Source organism: Bos indicus x Bos taurus, chromosome 6 (genome assembly GCF_003369695.1).
Source record: "Bos indicus x Bos taurus breed Angus x Brahman F1 hybrid chromosome 6, Bos_hybrid_MaternalHap_v2.0, whole genome shotgun sequence".
NCBI lineage: Eukaryota > Metazoa > Chordata > Mammalia > Artiodactyla > Bovidae > Bos > Bos indicus x Bos taurus.
The window spans coordinates 99,077,014-99,102,806 of NC_040081.1; the positions used below are offsets into that span (position 1 = coordinate 99,077,014).

The 25,793-nt window shown below is 41.7% G+C and overlaps 1 protein-coding gene across 3 annotated transcripts in view; it reads right to left on the bottom strand.

Annotated features, from left to right (window-relative positions):
• WDFY3 (WD repeat and FYVE domain containing 3) overlaps nucleotides 1-25,793 on the bottom strand; it is a 283,520-nt gene that overhangs the window by 13,475 nt on the left and 244,252 nt on the right. For all 3 annotated transcript variants that reach the window (XM_027544940.1, XM_027544939.1, XM_027544938.1), the window contains 11 exons: nucleotides 25,557-25,611; nucleotides 25,172-25,291; nucleotides 20,850-20,967; nucleotides 19,304-19,410; nucleotides 17,129-17,282; nucleotides 11,681-11,772; nucleotides 11,244-11,456; nucleotides 8,606-8,753; nucleotides 7,235-7,389; nucleotides 6,136-6,294; nucleotides 4,015-4,194 (listed from right to left, as the gene is read on the bottom strand). In XM_027544940.1, coding sequence (XP_027400741.1) covers nucleotides 4,015-4,194; nucleotides 6,136-6,294; nucleotides 7,235-7,389; nucleotides 8,606-8,753; nucleotides 11,244-11,456; nucleotides 11,681-11,772; nucleotides 17,129-17,282; nucleotides 19,304-19,410; nucleotides 20,850-20,967; nucleotides 25,172-25,291; nucleotides 25,557-25,611 — 1,501 coding nt within the window. The remainder of the gene's footprint in view (nucleotides 1-4,014; nucleotides 4,195-6,135; nucleotides 6,295-7,234; nucleotides 7,390-8,605; nucleotides 8,754-11,243; nucleotides 11,457-11,680; nucleotides 11,773-17,128; nucleotides 17,283-19,303; nucleotides 19,411-20,849; nucleotides 20,968-25,171; nucleotides 25,292-25,556; nucleotides 25,612-25,793) is intronic.

The window sequence follows — 25,793 nt, forward strand, 5'->3', positions numbered from 1 at the left end:
AAGCTATCTGTAATCTGAGGAGGTGATAACCACTCTCTTACCTCTTACTGTTTACAAAATCTATACCTTCCACCAAGAGGTAGGAACCCACTTAATTTTATAAAATGAGTCCAATCACAAAAGCCACAGGGTAGAAGAGAAATCTGTTACTTTGGTGCAGCTGGGACTCTCCTTCAATAAATGAAAAGATGAAATCTTGGTAACACTGTAATATCCTATTACAAATGTGTATTCACAATAGAGAAGAAGAAAGCTAGTATGTAGGTCATTTCTTGGCACACTGAATAAACCCTAAGACTCCCTGAGCTGAGAAGTCAGTTTTTCATGAGTTCCAAAGATAGGGGGAAAAAAAAAAATGAAGCTTTTCCTTCAAATTCTACCAGTTTGGTGAAAAAACAACCCACTTCTGTTAAAGGAACTAAGCTTCTTCCTGAAGCATCAATGGTGTGTCGGTTAGTGCGCTGGGCCCTTTAGACACCCCAAAGCTTTTACACCATCCCAGGCAGCCTCTCGTATCCCTGAGATAGTCTGGCAGGAGTGATGCTAGGTCTGACTTCAGAAATGATCTGGTGGATTTCAGTACAGCCAGTGGGCGTAGGACAATGTACAGAAATTGGAAGATGGTCATCAAAAACAATAAATATGCCAGCAAATTTGGAAAACTCAGCAATGGCCAAGGACTGGAAAAGATCAGTTTTTATTCCAATCCCAAAGAAAGGCAGGGCCAAAGAATGCTCAAACTACTGCACAATTGCACTCATTTCACAAGCTAGCAAAGCAATTCTCAAAATTCTCCAGGCTAGGCTTCAACAGGATATTAACCGAGAACTTCCAGATGTTCAAGCTGGATTGAGAAAAGGCAGAGGAAGCAGAGATCACATTACCAGCTTCCACTGGATCATAGAAAAAGCAAGAGAACTTCAGAAAAACATCTACTTCTGCTTCACTGACTACGCTAAAGCCTTTGACTGTGTAAATCACAACAAACTGTGGAAAATTCTTTGAGATGGGAATACCAGACCACCTCTCCTACCTCCTGAAAAACCTGTATGTAGGTCAAGAAGCAACAGTTAGAACCAGACATGGAAAAATGGACTGGTTTCAAATTGGGAAAGGAGAACATCAAGGCTGTATATTGTCACCCTGCTTATTTAACTTCTATGTAGAGTACATCATGCAAAACGCTGGGCTGGATGAAACACAAGCTGAAATCAAGATTGCCAGAGAAATATCAACAACCTCAGAAATGCAAATGACACCACCCTTACGGTAGAAAGTGAAGAACTAAAGAGCCTCTTGATGAAAGTGAAAGAGGAGAGTGAAAAAGTTGGCTTAAAACTCAACATTCAAAAAACTAGGATCATGGTATCCAGTCCCATCACTTCATGGCAAACAGATGGGGAAACAATGGAAACAGTGACAGACTTTACTTTTTTGGGCTCCAAAATCACTGCAGATGGTGAATGCAGCCATGAAATTAAAAGATGCTTGCTCCTTGGAAAAAAAGCAATGGCCAACCTAGACAGCATATTAAAAAGCAGAGACATTAACTTTGCTGACAGAGGTGTATCTAGTCAAAGCTATGGTTCTTCCAGTAGTCATGTATGGATAAGAGAGTTGGACTATAAAGAAAGCTGAGTGCCAGAATTGATGCTTCTAAACTGTGGTGTTAGAGAAGACTCGTGAAAGTCCCTTGGACTGCAAGGAGATCCAACCAGTCCATTCTAAAAGAAATCAGTCCTGAATATTCATTGGAAGGACTGATGCTGAAGCTCCAATACTTCAGCCACCTTATGTGAACAGCTGACTCAATAGAAAAGACCCTGATGCTGGGAAATGATTGTGTGCCGGAGGAGAAGGGGATGACAGAGGACGAGATGGTTGGATGGCATCCCCGACTCAATGGACATGAGTTTGAGCAGGCTCTGGGAGACAGTGAAGGACAGGGAGGCCTGGCATGCTGCAGTCCATGGGGTTGCAAAGAGTTGGGCATGACTGAGCAACTGAACAACAGCAACATCAAGAACAGAGGAAAGCCAGAAACGAAACAGCAGGACCCACGCAAGAGAGAAGGTAAGGGAAGGCAGGCGTGACCCAGTGCTTTTCCAAACCACTGTCTATGCTGGTCTTGCTACTGTTCCTTCCCCTTCTCCCCCAGTTTACCAAGGTGGCAAGAACCAAACAAAAACCACAGTGAGCAAAGCACTGCTGTGTCTACCTCTGGATCAGCCCCTTGAACCACCTCTGACGACGAGTGTCAGCAACTGAGTTTTAATTAATGGGTTCAGTCTCTGTAGGAGATGGGAGGCTGCCACCCCATGATGTACTATGCAAGACATTCTACAATTACTCCAGGGTGCCTCGATTAGAGTGCGTCTGAGCAAACCCTGTGGTTAGGCGGGTTGAGAGTAAGGAGAATTAAAGGGCAGCTGCAAGGCAGCTTATGCCCAAAGTGTAGACTGCACTAAGGCAGACTTGATGATGGCTATAAAACTGTAACAGAAATAGAAATCTTCTCATGAGTGCTGGAGATGACAAATGAGTCTTTAAAGGGAAACTAACATGTCCATAGTGTCTGCAGCAACTACTGCAGTCTAGTGAGTGGATGCTGGCCCCAGTGACAACTAACTAGAAATAAAATCCTCAGCATTTAAGAACAATCATAAAACAAAGTGCTTGAAATAGTGCAATTATGCATTTGACTCAGAGCAACACAGTGAAGATGAGAGTGGTTCTGCTGCACTGACATTTCCATAAATCTCCTCTTAGATGCCTTTGCAGGAGCAACCGAAGGTACTATTTTAAAAAACATTTTAGGCCTTTCAAATATATATGAAAACAAATTTGACTCTCTTATCCCCACATGCTCCCCACTCATTCCTGACTGTGATTACTCGTATTATTATGAGACAATCTAAATGACATTAACTGGCCTTCCCTGGTGGCTCAGTGGTAAAGATGCCAATGCAGGAGATGTAGGTTCGATCCCTGGCCCTGGGTTGGGAAGATCCCCTGGAGGAGGGCATGCAACCCACTCCAGTATTCTTGCCTGGAGAATCCCCATGGACAGGAGCCTGGCGGCCTACAGTGCATGGGGTCACAAGAGAGTCAGACAAGACTTAGCAAGTCCACGGCGCAACTGCAAGTGCCATTAAGTAGCAATGAGTGAATTTCCTTTTCTTTTTTTTCTCTGAGTGACTGCAAGGTATTTGACTGAAAGTACAGTACTCAATATTCAGAATCTTCCGGTATAAATTAAAGATATGCCTCCTTTGAAAGGAAAGCTGCCCGTGGCTGATGGTATGACAAAGCTAGGACCACACTGTGTCACTAGCGCGATGCCTGGTGGGGCTGACGGCAAGGGTGGGAGTGAATATTTACAGCCAGGAAGTGATGAGCTTGGGGGTTCTCATTAACTTGCACATGTGAGAATTTGTGCCCTGGACACAGAGACCTCATTCTAAACCTACCCCGAATGTTCCCTGCTTCCCATCACCCAAACCAATGACTTTTTCCCTCTCCTTGCCCAGTCTGCATGGAGGCTCCTATGCCAGCACATTTATTTTGTTCTGTTTCACTGTATTTTCGAGAGCCATTTTTTTTTCATACCTTGGGAATCTGTTGTGAAAACCGTTTTACAACAATTTTTCTCTTGTTTGGGTACCCAAATATTACTCTCCTCACTTTATAAATACTTTGAACATATTTCATCAAACTTCAACAATTTTAACAAATCCCACAAATTCCTTGCTTTTAAAAAAGCGCATTCTAGACTGTTTTATTTTGAACCAAATCTTGCTCTTTGAAGTATGGCTGCAATGATTGGATTGTAAGACAGAACTGTTTCCTGGGTTACAAACTTTAATGTCCATTTGCTTTTGCAAACAGCATCTAAACCAGGTGGCTTTTATAAGACGCATGTCCATCAGCTTACAGAGTAGAGTGATTTTGTATTTATGCTGGCCAGAGCTACGTGTTCCTACACACAAACCAAGTGAGCAGTTTACAACTTACGGTTAATTCATTGATACACAGAGCAGACACGGGAGCCCGGTGGCCTCGGAGCTGGGTTAGGAATGACAGCTTGTTCAGGTCCCAGATGATGCAGGTTCGGTCTCGGGACCCGCTGACGATGATGTGATAGGCTAACGACGCGGTGGCACAGGTAACCGTATCCGTGTGGCCAAGTAAGGCCTAAAAGGGGAACAGATGAGACCAGGCTGATCACGGTGGCCATGTTCCTTACTGGACTCCAAAGAGCTGGGTGCGCTGCGAACCGAGAGGCTAGCAGGGAGCGCCTTGCGCAGCAGCGTCTGGAAGGCCCTCATTCTTCTCTCGCCACTGTCCCTGCTTCCCCCACCAGGGGTAAGAGACAAGTGTGGAGGACTCGGGAGACGCCACTCTCCATTAAAATCCTACCTCTCTCCTGGCCTCAGCCCAGGATCTCAGAAGGAAGGGAGAGTTGCAGTTGCAACCCCGCTGGGGTTTTCTCACACTTCCCGTCTCCACATGGAGATGTATCGATCATAGTCCCCAAATTCAGAATTTAAACTCTGAATCTATTCTTTTCTGCTGTTGATTCCTCTAAGTCCATTCTACAGAACTACAAATGGATGTGTTTTTTAAAAATGTAAGTGTGTGGTTTTAACACGTGGTCCCAGGAAGATACAGGGAAAATGCAGCTCTGACGTGTCTGGTGAGCACCTGTTAGGAGCTGGACACACCTGGGTGTCTCCTGCACCTGAGAGGGACCTGTTCTCAAACCAGAATAAATACGTTTCTCTTTTGCTGGGATATGAAGAGAAACAGGATCCAGGGAAATGGTAGTGCAGGAAAACAAACATATTGAAGGAAAAGATTCAGATGACTGTTAGGAATTTCTAAGTATTTAGTATTTATCAAATTTTGGTGATGCACACACCCTTACTATGTACTTGGCAAACCCAAAAGGCTGTTCGAAGTGAGAAGTACTTGGCACTGAGGGGCTAACAGGCACGCTAGCTAGCTTTGAAGCCCATTTTCTAAATTGAAAATATCATAAGCAGGAGCGTTTGGACCAGCCAACTGCACTGAGAGCCTTGCACCTGCTCACGTGGAGACTGTGTCTCACAAGGACTCACCTTTAGACCCAGCAACCACTGAAGTTTCTGGACAATAGAGATGGTCACTGCAGTAAGCAAGAGGAGCTCAATTCTTTCTATAGGTATTGAAAACAGCACTGTTTGTCTGAGGCTAGTTTTAAAATAGCTTTGGAATCACACAGAACTGAATTTATATCCTGGCTTTACCACAAGGTGTGACGTGGGCCTGTGTCTTAAGTTCCCTAAGCTGTGGTTTTTCCAGGTGTTAATTAGCTCAGGCTGCTGATCGTCTTGTAGAAATGTCAGGACTGCAGTTTTACATTTTTTAAACTCCCAGCACAGTGCCCTGAACATGGCAGGTGTTCAGTAAATGGCAGATATTACTGTTACACTACTTTTAAAATTTGTTATCACAGAAAACACCTAGATGTAAACTCCATTAAAAAGAAACTTACAGTAGATTCACTTATAAATCAAATATTAAAAAGGTGATGGCTTCATGATAAAAGAATTCTTGCTTTGATTAAACATTTATGATAGAGTCAGCTCATAACAAGTGATCAAAAATACTTGTTAATAAAATCACCAATGGTTTTTCTGAATACATTTCATGAATTTGCCATGTTCTCAAGAATATTATACACGAAGAAACAGAAAAAACAAAAATCAACGACTTAATGGTATAGATAAGTGAAAAGCATCCAGAAAAGAAGTTATTATGAATCAAATTGCAAATATAACTGGTTTGCAAGAATTTAACCTATATATAACTCTGAAAAACATTGACATTACTTTAATATATTAAAAAAAAAAACTATATCACCTAAAGATATCTTGCTTCAGATTTTAAAAAAGGACAGCTTGGATCATCTTTAGAAATAGTATCCTCTGATTTTTCATTTATATTTTTTAAGATCCATTTCTAGCAAAAGAACACACATTTTTTGGTCTTGTCCATTAATGTCTAAATTGCCTTGGAATTAAGCAAGTTTTTCAGTTTCTCTAGAGCATGAGCGAGGGGGTGGAACAGGTCCAGCATTTCACATTCTGTTACCTGTTTGAGAGTGAGAGTCTTAGCCTTTTCTTTCGAGGTACTCATCTCCCAAACACACACCACCGTACTTGTTCCACCCGTGATGACCAGCTTGGGGTTGGGGCAGATCGCACAGAGAATCTGGCCCCACTCCGACAAACATTCATAAACAGTCACTGCCTGTAAAATAGAAGAGATGTGAGACACATGCCATCGAGCACTACAAGCTTCTGAGACACGACGAGCATACCAAATGAAAGTAACCTCTATTTGGGTCCCTCCTGGGCAAATACCTGTGTCCTGCAGGTACCTGCTGGGCTGGTTCCCTAAAGCTCTACTCTGAACTACACCCTACAGCCTCCTAACTATAGCTGGTGTCGAAAATCATAAGAAGCAGCACTTTGTTCATATTGGGGGTCTCCAGTTTTTCCAGTCAGGGAAAAAGATGTTCCGATTGTGTGACTGAAAATGACGTTTAGGTTGTGTGATACTATGTGAGATGCAGGGGGTGATCTGGTGAAAGGATGCATCTGCTGTAGCAGGTAGAAGGTAAAAGGAAACCGTGAGTGCTGCTGCTGATGACAATGTGACTGAACAGAACTGTGTTACAGACACTGACTGTGTCCCTCATGCATTCAGGAGAGGACTGTCAAGGGGCAAATATGACTCCAAAGGACCACTTAGGTATTGCCTCTCCAAGAGATGCTGATGGGACTCAAAATGGTAGCCGCAACTGCTTCTTAGGGGAAGGGCGGCAGGTTTTCTGCCAGCCATTGAAGAGTGCCGATATGGTAAGTGGGACAGTGACGCAAAAGGAGGCTCTTCTGGTTGGCAGAATACTGAACACCTGGTTGGCGAGGGCCCCCTGGAGGAGTTCTTGGAGTGGAAGGCAAACTGCTAGGTCCTGGTACACAACCTTCCAGGAGAGGCTTTTCTGCAGGAAACGTGACTTGCCCACTAGCTCCTCTATCCTCACGGGATGCAGTGAAGCTCTCCCTTCCTCTGGCCTGGGGAAAGCAGCTGAGAAGCCCTTGGCCTGAGCTATCCCCACCCCCATGAGGCAGGATCTCCAGGCCACAGAAGAGCAGGATGACATAAGTGAGCAAGCAACAGTGCAAACCTTGTCTGACTCATAGGTCCCCAGCCTGCAGCTGAGGTCCGCGTAGCCCCAGGCGAAAGTCTTGTTCCAGGTTGGTGGGATAAGAACCTTATTCTGTTCTACCGCAAGAATGCCTTTGTCTGTACACACGATTTGTCCCACAGGCTCTTTGAGTTCTACAAAAAATAAATCAACATATTAGAACCAGTATAGGGAAAACTAACCTCCTTATCCCAGAGAGGAAGGTAGAGAGTGTTAGTTGTCTTTGACTCTTGTGACCCCCTGGACTATAGCCCACCAGGCTCCTCTGTTCGTGGGATTCTCCAGGCAAGAATACTGGAGTGGGAAGCCATTTCCTCCTCCAGGGTTATCTTCCCAACCCAGGGACCAAACTGGCGTCTCCTGCATCTCCTGCCTTGGTGGGCAGATTCTTCACCACTAAGGCCACCGGGGACGCCCACAGGGGAGGGGAGGTAAAGAGACCTCAAATATTCAGACAAATCAAGCATCTCGACACCCACATAAACACAAAATGACCTGAGAAGGAAGCAGGGTGTGGCTTTCGATGGAGTCTTCTGCAGACCCACTGGGCAGATGTCAACCCTGACTGGTGTCTCCAGCCTGCCTGGCTATGGACACTTGCTTGGGTTTGGTTCCCAGCCACCAGGCCCACCTTTTGATCCCGAGGACTGCCAGAGTGCTCTGGGATGCTCCCAGAACGCCACACAGACCTCCAAATGACCTAGGCCTTCAGCTCCACCCAGCCCTAGACTTCCTGAAGGAAGGCCAAGACCCCAGCCAGTGTTCCAGAGCCATCTCTGGGCAGTGGCTGGAGCTGGCACAGGGCAGAGTCTGTGGAATGAGACAGGCAGCAGAGAGCTGGGCACCCATCCAGACTTTGATGCTCCAGTTTTTGGATTTAAGTGACAACTTCAAGACTCTGCAAAACATTTTTTTTTTTTTTTTCATTCAAAGGGGAAAAAAATCTACTTGGAAAAGTAATTTAAAATAACTTACAATAACAGTAGATGAAAGAAGCTTTTAGTTGGCATGTTAAAAATACAAGTCTTCTTACTGCTATTTCTAAATTGGCAGAACATGTGTAAATGAAGATGGCAGAAGTTTTTCTACAAGTTGAATTATAAGATTGGTATACTAGTTTTCAGTACCCTAGCAGAGAGGAGAACCTGTTGGGTTTCTTTCAGATGCAAAATCCAACAGGCAGAAAGAAGAGACGAGAAAAGGAAAAGGAGACTCTAACAAGTATTTGGTGGTTTTAGCACTTATTACAAATGACACTGTTGCTGAGAAGCAAATTTGTTATTGCTTAACTAGGATTATTAAACAGTCGCACAGAATCATCCATCAGAAGCTCATTCCCTGTCACTTTACCTTTTACAGGTGTTAGTGAAGGCCTCAGGTTGTCCAGATGATGAAAAAAGATCTTGTCACTGGCAGACCCTGGCGGGACGGAGGCCCCCGCATTGTCTCCGTTGAGTCGACTCCTCACTCGCTTGGGTGGATGAGGTTTTTTAAATAACTGGTAAGACAGAAGACAACACGTTTTATAATGAAAGCTAACATTTATTAATCAGCCCTTTTATTTGCCAGATATTTTGTTGCTATTTCACTTAAGCTTCACAACAGCCATTAGGTATCACATTATCACATTTTATACTTGACGAAAGAGATTTAAAGAGGCTCAGAAGGTTGCCATCTGAGATCTCATACCTCAGTAAGTGGGGACAAGACTCGGATACTCAAGTTTGGGTTACCATCAAGCTCTATGCTACACTGATTTCATGATAATTTTTCAAAACTAAATTAATCTCTTCAAATAACAGTCAGTTGAAAATTATTTTTCAGTGATGTTTAAAAATGAACCCATCCTTTACAGACCGATACCGTTCTGGGCAATGGAGAGCAGGCAGCCATTCTAACTGGGTTACATCTGGCGCCAACACAGGCTTTATGGATGTGACATCATTCCTATCTCATTTAGGTGCTACTAATTTGCTCAGTATGAATACGGTTGCCTTCTTTTTACTTTGTGATGATGTAAAAGAAAAAAAGATCTTTGTCATTTCTGTTTAGTATTTCTAAGGGATTGAAAAGTATTAATGTGCATTTAAGATGACTGCTTTTCAAATACTGTACATTTTCTAAATAGGCAGAGTCATTCCTGTTTGAAAACTGATATTTAAGGAAGATATTTGGAAAATCTTAACATGAAATGAGATTTAGAATGACCATAACACCATCACAGTCTATTTATTTGACATTGTGAGTTTCCAGGAGAAAAAAACAGGAAAAAATATGTTTATAAAGATACACATCTGAGGCTCCCAAAGCTTTAAAGATGTAATTCCCATTTTATCTACATACACGGCATAGGATCAGAGTTCATTTCTTTCTTTTTTTTTTTCAGTGATTCCAGGTTTAATCAAGGGTGGGGAAGGCGCTGCATGGCTGCTTAGAGAGGCCCCATAGCAGCCAGCAGCCTGGGCCCCACACGGAGCATCTGCTTTTTATTCTTCAAAGACTAGACTCCGAAGAGGTATTAAAATACCTACATACTTTCAAATATGTTCATGAATGAACCTTTACTGAAGACCTTTATGAGGTACCTGAGGATAAAGCAGGCCAGGCAAGCATATATAAGGATAAATTAACATGACGACGACAAAGCTTAGCTATTTTGAGGGACGGTTACACTTGGAAGTACTCTCCATTAGTTCCTGGAATGTCCTAGAAATATGTTAGTATCCAAACCCTATCTCCCAGACTATCTGCCTCTTAAACTCAAAAGTGGGGCAAAAATCATGCAACAGTGCATATCTGTTTCCCAGAAGGTTTCCCAGAAGGTTATGAAAAATGGTTCCTGCACATGTAACCCTCAAAGAAGGGAAAGGCTTAACTAAGGTTCTTCTGGTGTGATTCCAGCTCATCAACAAATGTTTCACTTTAGAAGTAAACCTGGTTCCTGCACTGGGGGATCAGATTGCACTGTGAGTGCTGGAGTCACAGGCTGTCCACTGTCTATCGTGGCTTTTCCATAAACAAAGACTTGTCATTGTTCTGTGTTCCCAGCTGTCAACTGTAGAAACCTCAAAGTCAGTTAACCTACAAAAAGGGAGTCCAGGAGAGATCTTGAACAGAGAAGGACAGCCAGGGTCAAAATGCAGAGGCCAGGGCACTTGGGGGAAAGGTGGTGGTCTCAACAGCCAGCAACGCGAGGCTTCTCCACCGTGTTGTGGTTTCTTCTGGCACATCTTGCCCTCCTCGTGGGCCCAGAACAATGGGGATAAAGGATGAGATGAATTCCCTTAGCGACTCAAAAGGAGGCTCTTCTGGTTTGCAGAAACACTGAATACCTGGTTGGCTAGGGCTTCCTGGAGGAATTCTTTGAGTGCAAGGCAAAGTGCTAGCCTCTGGTACACAACCTTCCGAGAGGCTTTTCCACAGGAAACGTGACTTGCCCACTAGCTCCTCTATCCTGATCGGATGTGGTGAAGCTCTCCCTTCCTCTGGGTTGTGGAGGAGCAGCTGAGAAGCCAGTTTCCTGCCGAATCTCATGTGGGGACAAGAAAGCATGCCCTGCCACTAGTCTGTCAAGGAAAATCCTCTTTGACTAACAAAATTTCTATTTTTCTGGACTGTAAAAGGGAGGAGAATGTAATAATCTAGGGACCCACTGCAACCACTGGGCAATATTCACGGTTCTTAATTAAAAACTTGGTCCAAAGTTAATTACTATATGGTCATCTACCATCCATAGATATATTGTTCAGTCGCTAAGTTATGTGTGACTCTTCCATGGACTAGGTCCGTGGGATTCTCCAGGCAAGAATACTGGAGGGGCTGCCATTTTCTTCTCCAGGGGATCTTCCCGACCCAGGGATGGAACCTGCGTCTCCTGCATTGGCAGGCAGATTCTTTACCACCGAGTCACTGGGGAAGCCCACAGACATAAGACAGAGCTTAAAAAATGTAATAGAAAATATCAACGATAAGGAAAAAACAGCCATACCTGTTTAGGGATCTGCCCAAAGTTATTAATGAACCCTATGGTGGCTGTTTCCTTGAGGGGGTCATTTATGTTGTAGATATCCACTTGACCCTCATAGAAAAGGTGATGGAAGACGTTTACAGCTTCTACTGCGGCAGGACCTTGCTGCTTATAGCCGAAGATTAAGTCGATCCACTCATGCAGATGGGCACTCACGTAGTCACATTCCAGAGCCTGCAATTTCAAAACACAGGTTCAGTCACTGGCTGACTTGTATTACTAACTTGGAAAGTAAAAGGAGTGACCACTGGCCAACTGGAACTAAAATAACTAAAAATCATACAAATAACATTAGTAACTTAAACATGTGGGGAACACATCGCTCAGGGTCCTCTCTTTGTTCTGTGGTCAGTGACCCAGTGAAACCTCAGTTCCAATGCAAAGTGCACTCCCATTACCTCACGGTGCACCCGGATGAATTCTCGTGGGTCCCCTTTTGCCCAGGGTGGAAGGATAACATCTCCAAGTTTGGTGCCGTTTTGTTTACAGCCTGTGAAATTAGATACATTAACAAGAAAATAAAAGAGTGAGATAAATAGTAACATCCTGTGAAAGTAACAGACAAGTAGTGGGTTAGATTCATTACCAGAACTATACAGTTTTACCACCAGAAAGGACCCGCAGAGATCATCTACTCTGGTATTTCCCCAAAATTCCTCCTTAGAGAGATTTACTGAGCATTCACAAAACTGTGGGGCTCCCACAGTCAAAGGGCTTCAGGAAATGCTGAGCTACGCAAGGTTAAACATGTTTCTTTTCTGCAAGGCTCCTCAGAGGTACTACTCTTCTCTAGGAACGGTATTAGATACAACATTTCTGACATTTAATTGATCACAGGACTCCTTCATGAACATTTTATGGGGTTACTGTTTTGAGTTTGGAAGAAACTGCCCAAACCAACACAAGCCCCTTAAGACTGCTCATCTGCAAGACCATTAACAATTTCTCTGAAGAGTACATGTAGGCTTTTCCAGAATGCTTAAAGCTTGGTGAGTCAACAGCAGTGGCCAAGCACTCAATCTCTTTTCTGGATGTTTTGACAAAATTCTGCATTCACATGGAAAAGGTTGCTGAAAGAATACCTAACTCCTCAAGCCAATTTTAGTCTGAATTCTATTTTGGCCTAAGAGGACATACAAGTATGAGTCATCCAGAAATATTTGCAATACATGTGGTTTGTCATACTTCTGATTCTTAAATTCTTGAGAGAATGCTGTAGAACCCACATGTATTTTGCTGTAAGGATTCTCACTAAAAAAATAAAAGTAAAATCTGAAACAATGTAACTTTTTGGTGACTATTGTATCATTTAACAGAAAAAACACTTGGAAAGACTATAGGACCACCTGGCAGAAAAAAAAAATCAAGTTATGATAATTCATAACCATGTCATATTTATTCCACGTAAACTGTTATTTTAAGTCACAGCCAGATAATCCCTAAAACAGTAAAGGACGCATTTACTATGAGATCTACTGACAACAAAACTGGGATTGGCATTGAGGAAGTGGGTTCTGTTTCTTCTTTCGAAAAGGTAACGGGAGCTTACAGAGCTTTCCTAGGCACAGATAGGATAACCACAGTCAACAATGACCCTGTAAGTGGTGATGTGGACTCCCTAGCTTCATGCAGTTGGTTAAACAGCTGAATTATAAATTTTCATAGAGAAGTGTTCAAATTTCAGGACACAGAAGGCAGGTTCCAAGTAAGGGCCAGTAAAAACCTTTCCTTTCATCATTGAGGCTTGATGGCTTCTTTACAATGTGATACAAGTAAGAGACTAAAAATCCATTTTATTGTTTAAAGGAATGTTTCGATTTAGTTGGAAACATTTTCATGTAACTTAAAAAAAATAAAACAATCAAGTTATTACAGCCCCTCTCCTCTCTTTCACACCCTTTCCCCACCCTCTCTGAAATGTCCTCTAAGCCTAATAAGAAGTAAGAAATAACTTTTTTGATAAGAAGTAATAATCCCCTAACTACCTGAGATAGAATCTACTTTTCCCAATTTTGCTCATAATCCCTAAATACTGTGTGATATAAGGTTATTTTATCAGCGCTATCTGCAATTTTAAAATGTCATTTAAAGGGGACAGTCTGTTGAAAACTCTTGGTCTAATTCTGCTACTCTGTAGTTTCCCTCCATGTTTATCCAAGGGTACAAGGATAAGACCAGGAAATGAACCTACGTGCTCCAGAGCCAGGGAAAAAACCCCAAGTGTTCTTTCTTTTGTATCATTAGTTATCTTTTCTGGATGGAGAGACAAACAGTTTTGTTTGACTTTCTTTATATTGAGGTAAAGTTCACATAACATAAAGTTAACGATTTTAGAGTGAACAATTCAGTGGCATTTCATATGTTCACACTATTGTGCAACTATATCTAGTACATTTTGACCACCCCAGAAAGAAATCTTAAATGTAAACAGTTGCTCCCCATTCCTCCCACCCACCCCCCATCCCCTGCCCCAGGCCCTGGAAATCACCAATCTGTGTCCTGTCTATCGGTATGTACCTGTTCTGGACATTCCATATAAGTGGAATCATTATGTGACTTTCTGCCTCTAGCTTCTTTTACTTGGTGTAATTTTTTGAGGTTCGTCTATGTTGGTGTATTTATCATTACCCCGTATCTTATAATGCCTGAGTGATACTCCATTATATGTATATTCCACAGTTTGTTTATCCATTCATATATATGTGGGCTGTTTCTACCATCTGGCTACTGTCAATAAAGCCGTGATGAATGTGCATGTACAGGTCTTTAAGTCTTTTTTCAGTTCCTCTGGACAGTTCTTGCATGGAACTGCTTGGTCATGTGGCAATTCAATGTTTCACTTTTTGAGGAACTACCAAACTGCTTCCCACAGTGCTGAACCATTTTAACATTGATGCCAGCAACACATGAATGTTCTACTTTCTCCACATCTTCCTCAGCTCTTGTCATTTTCTGTTTGTGTGTCTTGCCTTTTCCATTATAGTCATCCTAGTGAATGCAAAGTATTACCTTATTGTGCTTTTGATTTGCATTTACCTAATGAATAATGACGCTGAGCATCTTTTCATATGCTTATTGGTCATTTGTATAACTTCTTTGGAGAAATGTCTATTCAGGTCCTTTGCCCCTTTAATTGGGTCACTTATCTTATTGCTGTTGAGTTGTAGGAGTTCTTTATATTCTGAGTACTAGATCTTTACAAGATATATATCATTTGAAAATATTTTCTGGCATTCTGTATGTCTTCTTTTCACTTTCTTCATAATGTCCCTTGTATGCAGAAGTTTTAAATTCTGATAAAGTTCAATTTCCCTTTTTTTGTTGCTTTTGCTTATGTTTATCTAAATACAAGATTATGAGGATTTATTCCTAAGTTTTAAGAGCTTTAGCTCTTACTTGCAAATAGCATTGTTGTTAAAGTGTGTGATTTCAAGGAAGGAAGGGGATATGTTATGAAGGTGAGCGTGACAATTATACATGACCTTTCTTTCACTTACTTATTTAAAAGTGGATGATTTGGTTGGGTCTGTAAGTAGTCTGGTTAGAACATGCCTGCAACATAGATTATTATAACGGACTGAATTTCTGGAATGTGTTTTGGCACTGTTGCATATTTGTCTCTTTGAAAGTGGTGTTCCTAGGGAAGACAGCAGCATTCTCCAAAGGTGAATTATAAGTAAACCTAGTAAAACCCTAATGTGCATTCATATGCAAATGCTGGGTTCACATTTGTTGTTTTTCCCTATTCACCATCTACTCTTCCTTTGAGGAACTGCCATTCCTCCCAACTCTAAGTGCTAGAACTTGGTGTTTTTAGCTGCTCAAGGTTGAGTCCCAAGTCCAATCAGAGGTATCAATACTAAGACTCAGTTTTAGGACTTTTGCTGGGGCTACTGAGAGAGTCTTATTATCTTTCCTATTGCATCTGGAGCTACAATTTCACAAGGTTTGAGCTGCTGAATGGGTGATTAAATAAATAAAAATTATAATACTCAATAAAATAAAATCATTCAAACATATTAGATGTGAAGGTGTTGGAGAAGACTCTTGAGAGAGTCCCTTGGATTACAAGGAGATCCAACCAGTCCATCCTAAAGGAAATCAGTCCTGAGTGTTCATTGGAAGGACTGATGTTGAAGCTGAAACTCCAATACTTTCGCCACCTGATGCAAAGAGCTGACTCATTTTAAAAGACCCTGATGCTGGGAAAGATTAAAGGTGGGAGGAGAAGGGGACGACAGAGGAATGAGATGGCTGGATGGCATCACCGACTCAATGGACATGGGTTTGGGTAAACTCCAGGAGCTGGTGATGGATAGGGAGGCCTGGAATGTTGCAGTCCATGGAGTTGCAAAGAGTTGGACATGACTGAACTGAACTGAACTGATTCTCTGAATTACCTAATAAATTTTATGAGATAGTATAGTAATGGTTTATATGTGGATACTGGTTTATATGTGGAAGTCTTAAATACAGTATGATACAGGGCATGAAAAGAATATGAAAACAGAACAATATCTGGCATGAATACTCTAAGTAAAACAATGAAATTTTGATATGTTGTAAAAATAAATATTCAAAACACAGATTAGCAAACCGTGTTCCAAGAAACAATAACCAAAGTCAAATCTACTTCCTGTAGCTGCTGGATAATACAAAGAGAGCAAAGTACCAAGGAAATTGCTCTCCCTTTTAGAAATGTTGATTTGGTTCTGTTTTTTTAGTACCCTAACGGGATGAAAAAAGGGTTTACTTAGAGTTATTCAGCAATTCTAATTTTAAAACTTATCAACATGTAAGCTGAGACAATAAGGAAAGATTTAAACTATATGTGAAAAATGTGGATATGCCACTCTTGGCTGTTAGCTTCAATCACATTAATTTTCAAATAAAATTTCACCTCACTTTCATTTTCAATGAAATAATGATATTCTGACCATTAGATGTAATCTTTGTTAATTTTTTCATTTTCCCAAGACTCTGGATTGAAACAGCTATTTGGGGGCACACATCTATTTTTCTTTGTTATATTTATTCTCATATACCCAATAACCCAGCTGACTTTAACAGCAGCTGTAACCATGAGGGATAGTAACTGAGGAGGACCCTGCAGGGCCTTTCCAAGAACAGCCCGTCCACCCCAACCCCGTGCGTTCCCCCTCCTTCCTTTGTAGAAAAGCCTTAGTCTCCCAGGCCTCCCCAGAGTTCCAAAGAGCAAATGTAACCAGAGAAGAGAGAAACTGCAGAAACAAAGGAAAACAGCCAAGCAGCACAAAATAACAATTTAGCCTAAAATAAAGTCAAGGACTTTTAGTTTCTCCTCAAGGGCTATAAACCTGAGCCATATCCTTGAGTTGTTTTGCAGATATTAAAACCCCCACCAGGTGGAGGAAGTTAACTGCATGCTGACCACAGGTTCATAGACCCCAGACCAGTCAGATCCAGAAGTTGATGACCAAGATTCCTGAAATACCACTTCGTTACTGCATCATCAACCAATCGCAGAACTGAGCACAAGCTGATCACAAAGCCTGTGACCCTCTCCCTTACATGGACTTTTTAAAACTCTCCTCTGAAAGCTGTCACTGGGGGTGGTTCAGGCCTTTTGAGCATGAGCTGCCCATTCTCCTTGCTTGGCCCTGCAATAAACACTGTCCCATCCTTCACCACAACCCAGCGTCAACAGACTGATTGGGTTTGCTGTGTTTCAGGTGGGTGGACCCAAGGTTGGTCTGGTAACAAAAGCTTTCTTTGTCAGTGTCTGCTACAGACTTCTCAGAAAAGTGACATTTCTGTTGGTCTTTTCCTGGATACCGTTCCTAAGACAGTGCCATGGTGCTACATACCAAGGTCAAAGTTGTTGGAATTGAACAGGAACTCTGGTAAGTAAAAAAATTCTGGGATGAGTTCCTTTACATCTGCCATGTTGTGCTTTGACGCTGAGTACCAGGCCTCACGCACGCTGTGAAACATCCGGTCAGCCAGGTCAAAGTGGCCTCCCTGTGGGCAGAACGAGAAGGCACCTCTGTGAGAGAACTGCTCCCACCTCAGCATCCACGCTCAAGGGCCTGGAAACCCCAAAGAAATACATTTGGTGACAATTCAGTTTCCCATTCTCCTACGTCAAATACACAAAATTTTAAATAATCACAGAAAAAGAAGAATTCTTTTCGGGGTTCTCCTTACAAAGGGTCTCTTGCTTTGTATCAAAGTGATATCCATGTAATACAATTTAAAAAGATTAGTTTTTAGAGAGAGGGCAAGACTATAAGGAAATAGTTCTTCCATCGTTTGATAATACTCTCCTTAAAAAAAAAAAAAAGGATTCATACTTGCAAAGCAGAACTAGAGACACAAACATAGAGAACAAATTTTTGGACACCAAGGGGGGAAAAGAGGGGAGCAGGATGATTTGGGAGACTGGAATTGACATATACACAGTATTTATACTATGTATAGGGCTTCCCTGGTGGCTCAGATAGTAATGAATCTGCCCACAATGTGGGAGACCCACGTTGGATCCCTGGGTCAGGAAGAACCCCTGGAGAAGGGAATGGCAACCCACTCCAGTATTCTTGCCTGGAGAATTCCATGCACAGAGGAGCCTAGCGGGCTACAGTCCCTGGGGTTGCAAAGAGTCAGGAATGACTGAGGGACTAACACATACTATGTATACCAATGAGAACCTACTGTATAGCCCAGAAACTCTACTTAATGGACTGTGGTGACCTGAATGGCAAGGAAGTCCCAAAAGGGAGGGGATATATGGCTGACTTGTTGTACAGTAGAAACTAACAACATTGTAAAGCAAGTAAACTTCAATAAAAATTAATTTAAAAAAAAAACTTTAAAAAGCTGCTATTATATAGCCATTTACAGTTGAGAATATTCAGGTTATATATGTATTTGACTAATTTCATAAAATAACATGACACTGTTATTCTTATACTCATGAGAATTTAGAGGAGAACTAGGAAGGTGATCAAAAAGTTATAAATCGATAAACTCAAATATAAAAGGAATTTCCTTTGCTTACATGGCCTCATAGATGCACCACTGCCTTCCCTCAATCAAACTCCCAATGCTGTGTTTGAGTGAACACAGTGTGTCTGTCTTTACAATGAAGTTCACTGTGTGAAAATCCCAAGTCCGTACAATGGCCACCACGGCCTACTGCCATCTGGCCCTGCTAGCTCTCTGACCTCATCCCCTGTCGCTTTCCCCTGCAGTCACTCTGCTCCAGAAACTGGCTTCCTTGCTGTTCCTCAAATACCTCAGGGCCTGACTTAGGGCCCCTTGCAGGCTGTTCTCCCAGCCTGGAGCACACTTCCTCCAGATACCCACACCAGTAACTCCCTTACTTCTTTCCAGCTCTGGTCAGATGTCTCCTTTCCGAGGTGACCTACAGTGACCAGTCTTCCTAAAAATGGCACCATGTCCTTCCCCACCTCACGTTCCTGTACTTCCTATCCCCTTTCTCTGACCTCTGTTTTTCACACAGCACGTATCATATACTAAAATATTTTACTAGATCATTATTTACTATGTTTGTCTGTCTCTTTCAACCAAAATATATCAATTCCATCAGGCAGGACTATTGTCTTTATTCTCTGATGTCTTCTAAGCACCTAGAATAGTGCCTGGCATCCGGTAAGTATTCAATAAATATTTGCTGAATAAATGAAAAGAGAATTTGGAGAAAAGCAATTATAATAGGGAAGATAGCAATTGAGCTACACGGACTTTTTAAAATGTCTGATGAATCAGTTAAGGCTGGATTCCATATATGTGGCTGGAAAGCAAATGCTACTTGCTTACTTGACTAAAGGACCTTGGCACTTGTTTAGTGTAAACAAATCCTAGCTTATTTATCAATTTTGTCCAGTAAAATTCCACAATCATTATGTTTTGACTACTTTTGTGACTTTTGTAATGATAAACAACATTAAAGAAAATAGCAAAAACGATCTTAAATAGAAGGCGCGAACAACATGCAAAAATTCTAAACTTAAGAGTTTTACCTGTAGCCTTAGGAATATCTGTGTGAAGGGCTCCATTCTGACAAGGTATGAAGCCACAATCATGGCTGATGAATAGTGGGTCCCATAGTGGTAGGCTGGAGTTTCTCCTGGCCAAGAAAATAAAAGCACAATTGAAAAGGATGAACTTGGATATCGGGACTGGCATATATACACTACTGATACTACGTACAACATAGATAACTGCTGAGAATCTACTGCACCGCACAGGGCACCCTACTCAGCGCTCCAGTGACCTAAACAGAAGGAAATCCAAAAAAAGAGTGCATATATGTATACGTATAGCTGGAAGACGTTGCTGTACAGCAGAAATGATCAACACTGTAAAGCAACTATACACCAATAAAAATTTAAAAAACAAGAAAAATGAGAGTAAAAAAGAAAACAAAAGAGTAACACAAAAATAAAATTAGTGTTAATCAATAGACTTGAAAATGCTAATGTACATGATAACCGCGACACGAAGTACAGTCAGTTCTGGCAGTTGTAGAATAAAAACTTTATGATAACACTGAAACCCCTCATTTATATATCTGGCAAGTATCCATTTTAGTATAATTCTGTGACTTTCCCCCAAATTGAGTACATCCAGCAACCCCAGGGACGGGGGAGCCTGGTGGGCTGTCGTCTTTCGGGTCGCAAAGAGTTGGACACGACTGAAGCGACTTAGCAGCAGCAGCAATTCATGTTTTGAGGCTAACTGTATAATAGATAATCCTTACTAGCAAGCCACCTTCAACTAAAGCAGGATACTGATGTAAAGCAATTCTTTATTAGGTTCTGGCTTTGCAATAGTATACATTTCTTTGAATCGATGTCTACGGGTATTATGCAATTTCTGTTACACATTCTCCTTGGCAGGGGAAAAAAAAAAAGATTCCAAACAGGGAATATTGTTAGGCTTAATTTTTTTTCCTCCTTTGTTTGTTTTGCCTATTTGAAGGGGTAATATGATAAACATTAAACAATAAATCATGAGTATGTAAATTGCATTATTTTAGAAGGGACTCAATTAGTATTTTTTTAATGCAAAAGGGTTGTAAAAAGTGCTCAATAAAATTAAAAGAACATATAATGGAAAACAATCTGAAAAAGAAAAATATGTATATATACATATACACATACACATGCACACTGAATCACTTTTTGTATAACTGAAACACTAAATTAACTATACTTCAATAAAAAATATTAAAAGAATCAATAAAGGAAAGCATAGTTCCTGGCCTAAACACGATTAGGGATAAAGGCGTATTATGATGGGAAATTTCTACCCTAGACAAAGCAGAAAGACTTAGTTTTTGCCAATACTTGACAAGCTACCCAAAAAACACCTTTCAAGCATGGCCATCAGTTAACACGCAAAACCTGATTTTCCTACTTTGATAGTTGTGTATATGCTTGCATATGTAACAGACATAATCATATACAAGCAACTTGGGGAAAGATGGAAGGGCGTCAGACCACTAAATAATGGCTTACTTTTGAAACGTGGGTACCAAGTCCTGCGACAGGGAAAGTTACTTACCATTAGGATCTTCCCAGTCTTTATATCGCTTCTTATACTGAGCTAATCGTTCATCTGTCTGTGCTCCCATTGGCTTGGCCAGGTTTCTAAATGTCTTGGGATTAGTAAGATCGACCTCCTAAAATACAAAATGAAACCCAATTCCAAAATTACTATCCACACTCTATTTTCACCACCGTAGACAGAATGGCTATAGCCACGATGCTTTGTCAATGGGCTAGTATCCATGGGGTCACACCAGCAGAGCTGGACTCCAAGATAACGCCTTGCACCTACTGGTTATCCATATTTTACAGAGAGGCACATGGCAGTTTAACTGGTTCAGTATGAAGATGTCTGTTTTGGAAATTTATTTTGCACAGGAGAAGGCACTCAGAACCCAGGTTTGGAGATAAGGAATAAGAGGGAAAACCCTTCCCAGTCTTGACAAGGGAGAGGCAGGAGACTGTGGACACAAAAGCTCCATTTCCTCTTTACCCTCCGTTACCCACCAAACCGGAGGATCAAATCTCCCTTCTATTCTCTCCCCCTCCTCCCCTCTTTCACTCCAGCTTCACTTCTGAGCATTTTCTTCCTAGAGGTGAAAGCGAAGTGAAATAAACTAGGGCACTCACTAACTTGGTCACCTCCAAAAGACAACATCATACCAGGCCGTGATTCCCAAATGAGGTGGATTCCTCCAGTCTGCCAGAGATCATTTTAAAGGCTCATCCTTAGGTGACTTAATTCATATATTTAAAAGGAAACCAAAATTTACCTCCTAAGCATATTAAAAGCAGACATTTGAACTATGTACCAATGGGATACCTAATTTGTGTTCTTTTTATTTAAAACTCAACATTCAAAAAACTATGATCATGGCATCTGGTCCCATCACTTCAAGGCACAGATGGGGAACAAGTGAACACAGTGACAGATTTTATTTTCTTGGGCTCCAAAATCACTGCGGATGGTGACTGTAGGCCATAAAATTAAAAGACACTTACTCCTTGGAAGGAACGCTATGATAAAACTAGACAGCATATGAAAAAGCAAAGACATCACTTTGCTGACAAAGATTTGTCTAGTCAAAGTTATGGTTTTTTCCAGTATTCATGTACAGATATGAGAGATGGACCATAAAGAAGGCTACATGCTAAGTCGCCTCAGTTGTGTCCGACTGTTTGTGACCCAATGGACTATAGCTCACCAGGCTCCTCTGTCCATGGGATTCTCCACGCAAGAATACTGGAGTAGGTTGCCATTTCCCTCTTCAATAAAGAAGGCTGAGTGCCAACGAATTGATGCCTTCAAATTGTGGTGCTGGAGAAGATTCTTGAGAATCCCTTGAACATCAAGGAGATCAAACCAGTCAATCCTAAAGGAAATCAACCCTGAATATTCGTTGGAAGGACTGATGCTGAAGCTTCAATACTCTGGCCACCTGATACAAAGAGTCAACCCACTGGAAAAGACACTGATGCTGGGAAAGACTGAAGGCAAAAGGAGAAGGGAACGGCAGAGGATGAGATAGTTAGCATCAGTGACTCAATGGACGTGAGTTTGAGCAAACTCTGGGAGATGGTAAAGGACAGGGAAGACTGGAATGCTGCAGTCCATGAGGCCACAAAGAATTAGACATGACTCAGCGACTGAACAACAACATGGCCCCCCAATTTTGCCAACTTGTCTTTTAAAAGTCTTGGACAGGAGAAACTGATCCACACTTACAAAAATAACTCAAGTTAGTATTTGTCCTCTGAAATTCTATATGCAAAACACCTCATTTGTAGTTTGACTATTTCAACAAAGATGAGTAAAGCACATATAAGTACCAGGCCTTGCTCTAGAGATTGGGCCCTAGGAGTTACCTAAGTTGGTCTTTGAGTTCAACATCCTCACAGCTAAGTAAGGTCAGACAAAAACCATGCTTACAACATGTAAAAGAAGGCAGCACAATACAGCTTAAAGGTGGTGTGGGAACAGAGGAAAAAGAAGAAGAGAGAAAGGACAGAAGGTCCCCTGGAGGTGTGAGTGAGTATGTCCTGCTGGATGAAATACAGCCAGCCAGAGGAACCTGGCAGCGGGAGGTAAGGAGGGCACGGACATGGGGAGACGTCCAGGCAGGGAGGGTAGCACGTGCAGAGTTGCTGAAAGAGAACGGGGTGGTCCCGGACAGCAGTCCCGGGAGTGCAGGAGCGGTACCTAACTAGCAGCTACTCTGCAAAAGGTACTGTACTGACATTTTAAAATTCTCTCCACGGGCTTCCCTGGTGGCTCAGTGGTAAAGAATCTGCCTGCCAACGCAGGAGACATGGGTTCAATCTCTGCTCTGGGAAGATTCCACGTGCCTTGGTGGCACTAAGCCTGTGCATCACAACTACTGAAGCCTGTGTGCCCTAGAGCCCTTGCTTCATGACAAGAGAAGCCATGGCGATGAGAAGCCCGCACACTGCAACTAGAGTAGCCCCTGCTTGCCACAACTAGAGAAAATGCTGTGCAGCAATGAAGATGGAGGTCAGCAAAAATAAATAAATAAATGAAATTATGTCCAAATTGTGATGATGATTTACGCAATACTTTTCTAAACGGAGAGATGACTCAATTAGATTTATTTCTGAAACTGGCTACAGTGTAGAAGACAGTGACCTCCTCCAGTGGATCCAAATTTATTGGCACTTAGGAGACTGAATGGATTACCATGAATCCAAGAAGTTGGCCAAGCATGCAAACTTTGTCCAAGCCTAAGCTAAAGCTCAACTGGAATTCCAGTGGAGCTATTTCAAATCCTGAAAGACGATGCTGTGAGAGTGCTGCACTCAATATGCCAGCAAATGTGGAAAACTCAGCAGTGGCCACAGGACTGGAAAAGGTCAGTTTTCATTCCAATCCCAAAGAAAGGCAATGCAAAAGAATGCTCAAACTACCGCACAATTGCACTCATCTCACATGCTAGTAAAGTAATGCTCAAAATTCTCCAAGCCAGGCTTCAGCAATACGTGAACCGTGAACTTCCTGATGTTCAAGCTGGTTTAAGAAAACACAGAGGAACCACAGATCAAATTGCCAACATCTGCTGGATCATGGAAAAATCAAGAGAGTTTCAGAAAAACATCTATTTCTGCTTTATTGACTATGCCAAAGCCTTTGACTGTGTGGATAACAATAAACTGTGGAAAATTCTGAAATAGATGGGAATACCAGACCACCTGATCTGCCTCTTGAGAAATCTGTATGCAGGTCAGGAAGCAACAGTTAGAACTGGACATGGAACAACAGACTGGTTCCAAATACGGAAAGGAGTACGTCAAGGCTGTATATTGTCACCCTGCTTATTTAACTTATATGCAGAGTACATCATGAGAAACACTGGACTGGAAGAAACACAAGCTGGAATCAAGATTGCCGGGAGAAAGATCAATAACCTCAGATAGGCAGATGACACCATCCTTATGGCAGAAAGTGAAGAGGAACTCAAAAGCCTCTTGATGAAAGTGAAAGTGGAGAGTGAAAAAGTTGGCTTAAAGCTCAACATTCAGAAAATGAAGATCATGGCATCTGGTCCCATCACTTCATGGGAAATACATGGGGAACAGTGTCAGACTTTATTTTTCTGGGCTCCAAAATCACTGCAGATGGTGACTGTGGCCATGAAATTAAAAGACGCTTACTCCTTGGAAGAAAAGTTATGACCAACCTAGATAGCATATTGAAAAGCAGAGACATTACTTTGCCAACAAAGGTCCATCTAGTCAAGGCTATGGTTTTTCCAGCAGTCATGTATGGATGTGAGAGTTGGACTGTGAAGAAAGCTGAGTGCCAGAGAATTGACGCTTTTGAACTGTAGTGTTGGAGAAGACTCTTGACAGTCCCTTGGACTGCAAGGGGATCCAACCAGTCCATTCTGAAGGAGATCAGCCCTGGGATTTCTGTGGAAGGAATGATGCTAAAGCTGAAACTCCAGTACTCTGGCCACCTCATGCGAAGAGTTGACTCATTGGAAAAGACTCTGATGCTGGGAGGGATTGGGGGCAGGAGGAGAAGGGAATGACAGAGGATGAGATGGCTGGATGGCATCACTGACTCAATGGACGTGAGTCTGAGTGAACTCCGGGAGTTTGTGATGGACAGGGAGGCCTGGTGTGCTGCAATTCACGGGGTCGCAAAGAGTCGGACATGACTGAGAGACTGAACTGAAGCTAAAGCTCGTCTCATCTTCTTGGGAATAAGTGCCTGTTGAGAACTGAAAACTATAATGCACATAAATCACTTAAGCCACTGCAGCATCATTTAATTACTTTTAACGATGTGTTCCAATTTCACAGAAATGATGTGACATTTACCTCCGAGTCGTAATCTGCAAGGATCCAGGGGAAGACAGGATATTGCATGAGGTCATTATACGATCTTCCAGCCAAAGTGTTCAAGTGCATCAAATACTGAAAGTTGCTGATTTCACCTCTCTTGGGAAAGATAAATAAAGATTCACTTTAAAGCGATCAATTATTTCCACTATGTTTGCTTTAAAAAATTTATATGCAAAATGAGGCAAAGGATAGTTTCTTACAGATTTCAGAATAACAAAACAGTTTTTTTCTAAAAAGAACAAAAAGAAAACTTTTTTGTCTATGGTATATATTTTATAAATTATTAAAGTGCTTTTAACTGAATGACTTATACCTTCTGACTACAAATTATGAAGGATGCTTACATTTTCACTGAACTTACCTCCCATCTCTGAGTCACAGACTTCTCTCCAACCAGAGTGCTAAGCAACCCAGATCTACAAATGATAAATAATTAAATGAACTGTAGGCAACATACTGTTTTAGCAACATATTAATAATTTTAAATCAAAGTAATTACAAAGCTGAAAATTTTAAGTCAACAGATCCATAAATTTTTCAAACTATGGAGGACAACCTAATGGTGGGTCATGAAATCGGTTTAGTGGGTTATGGTCAG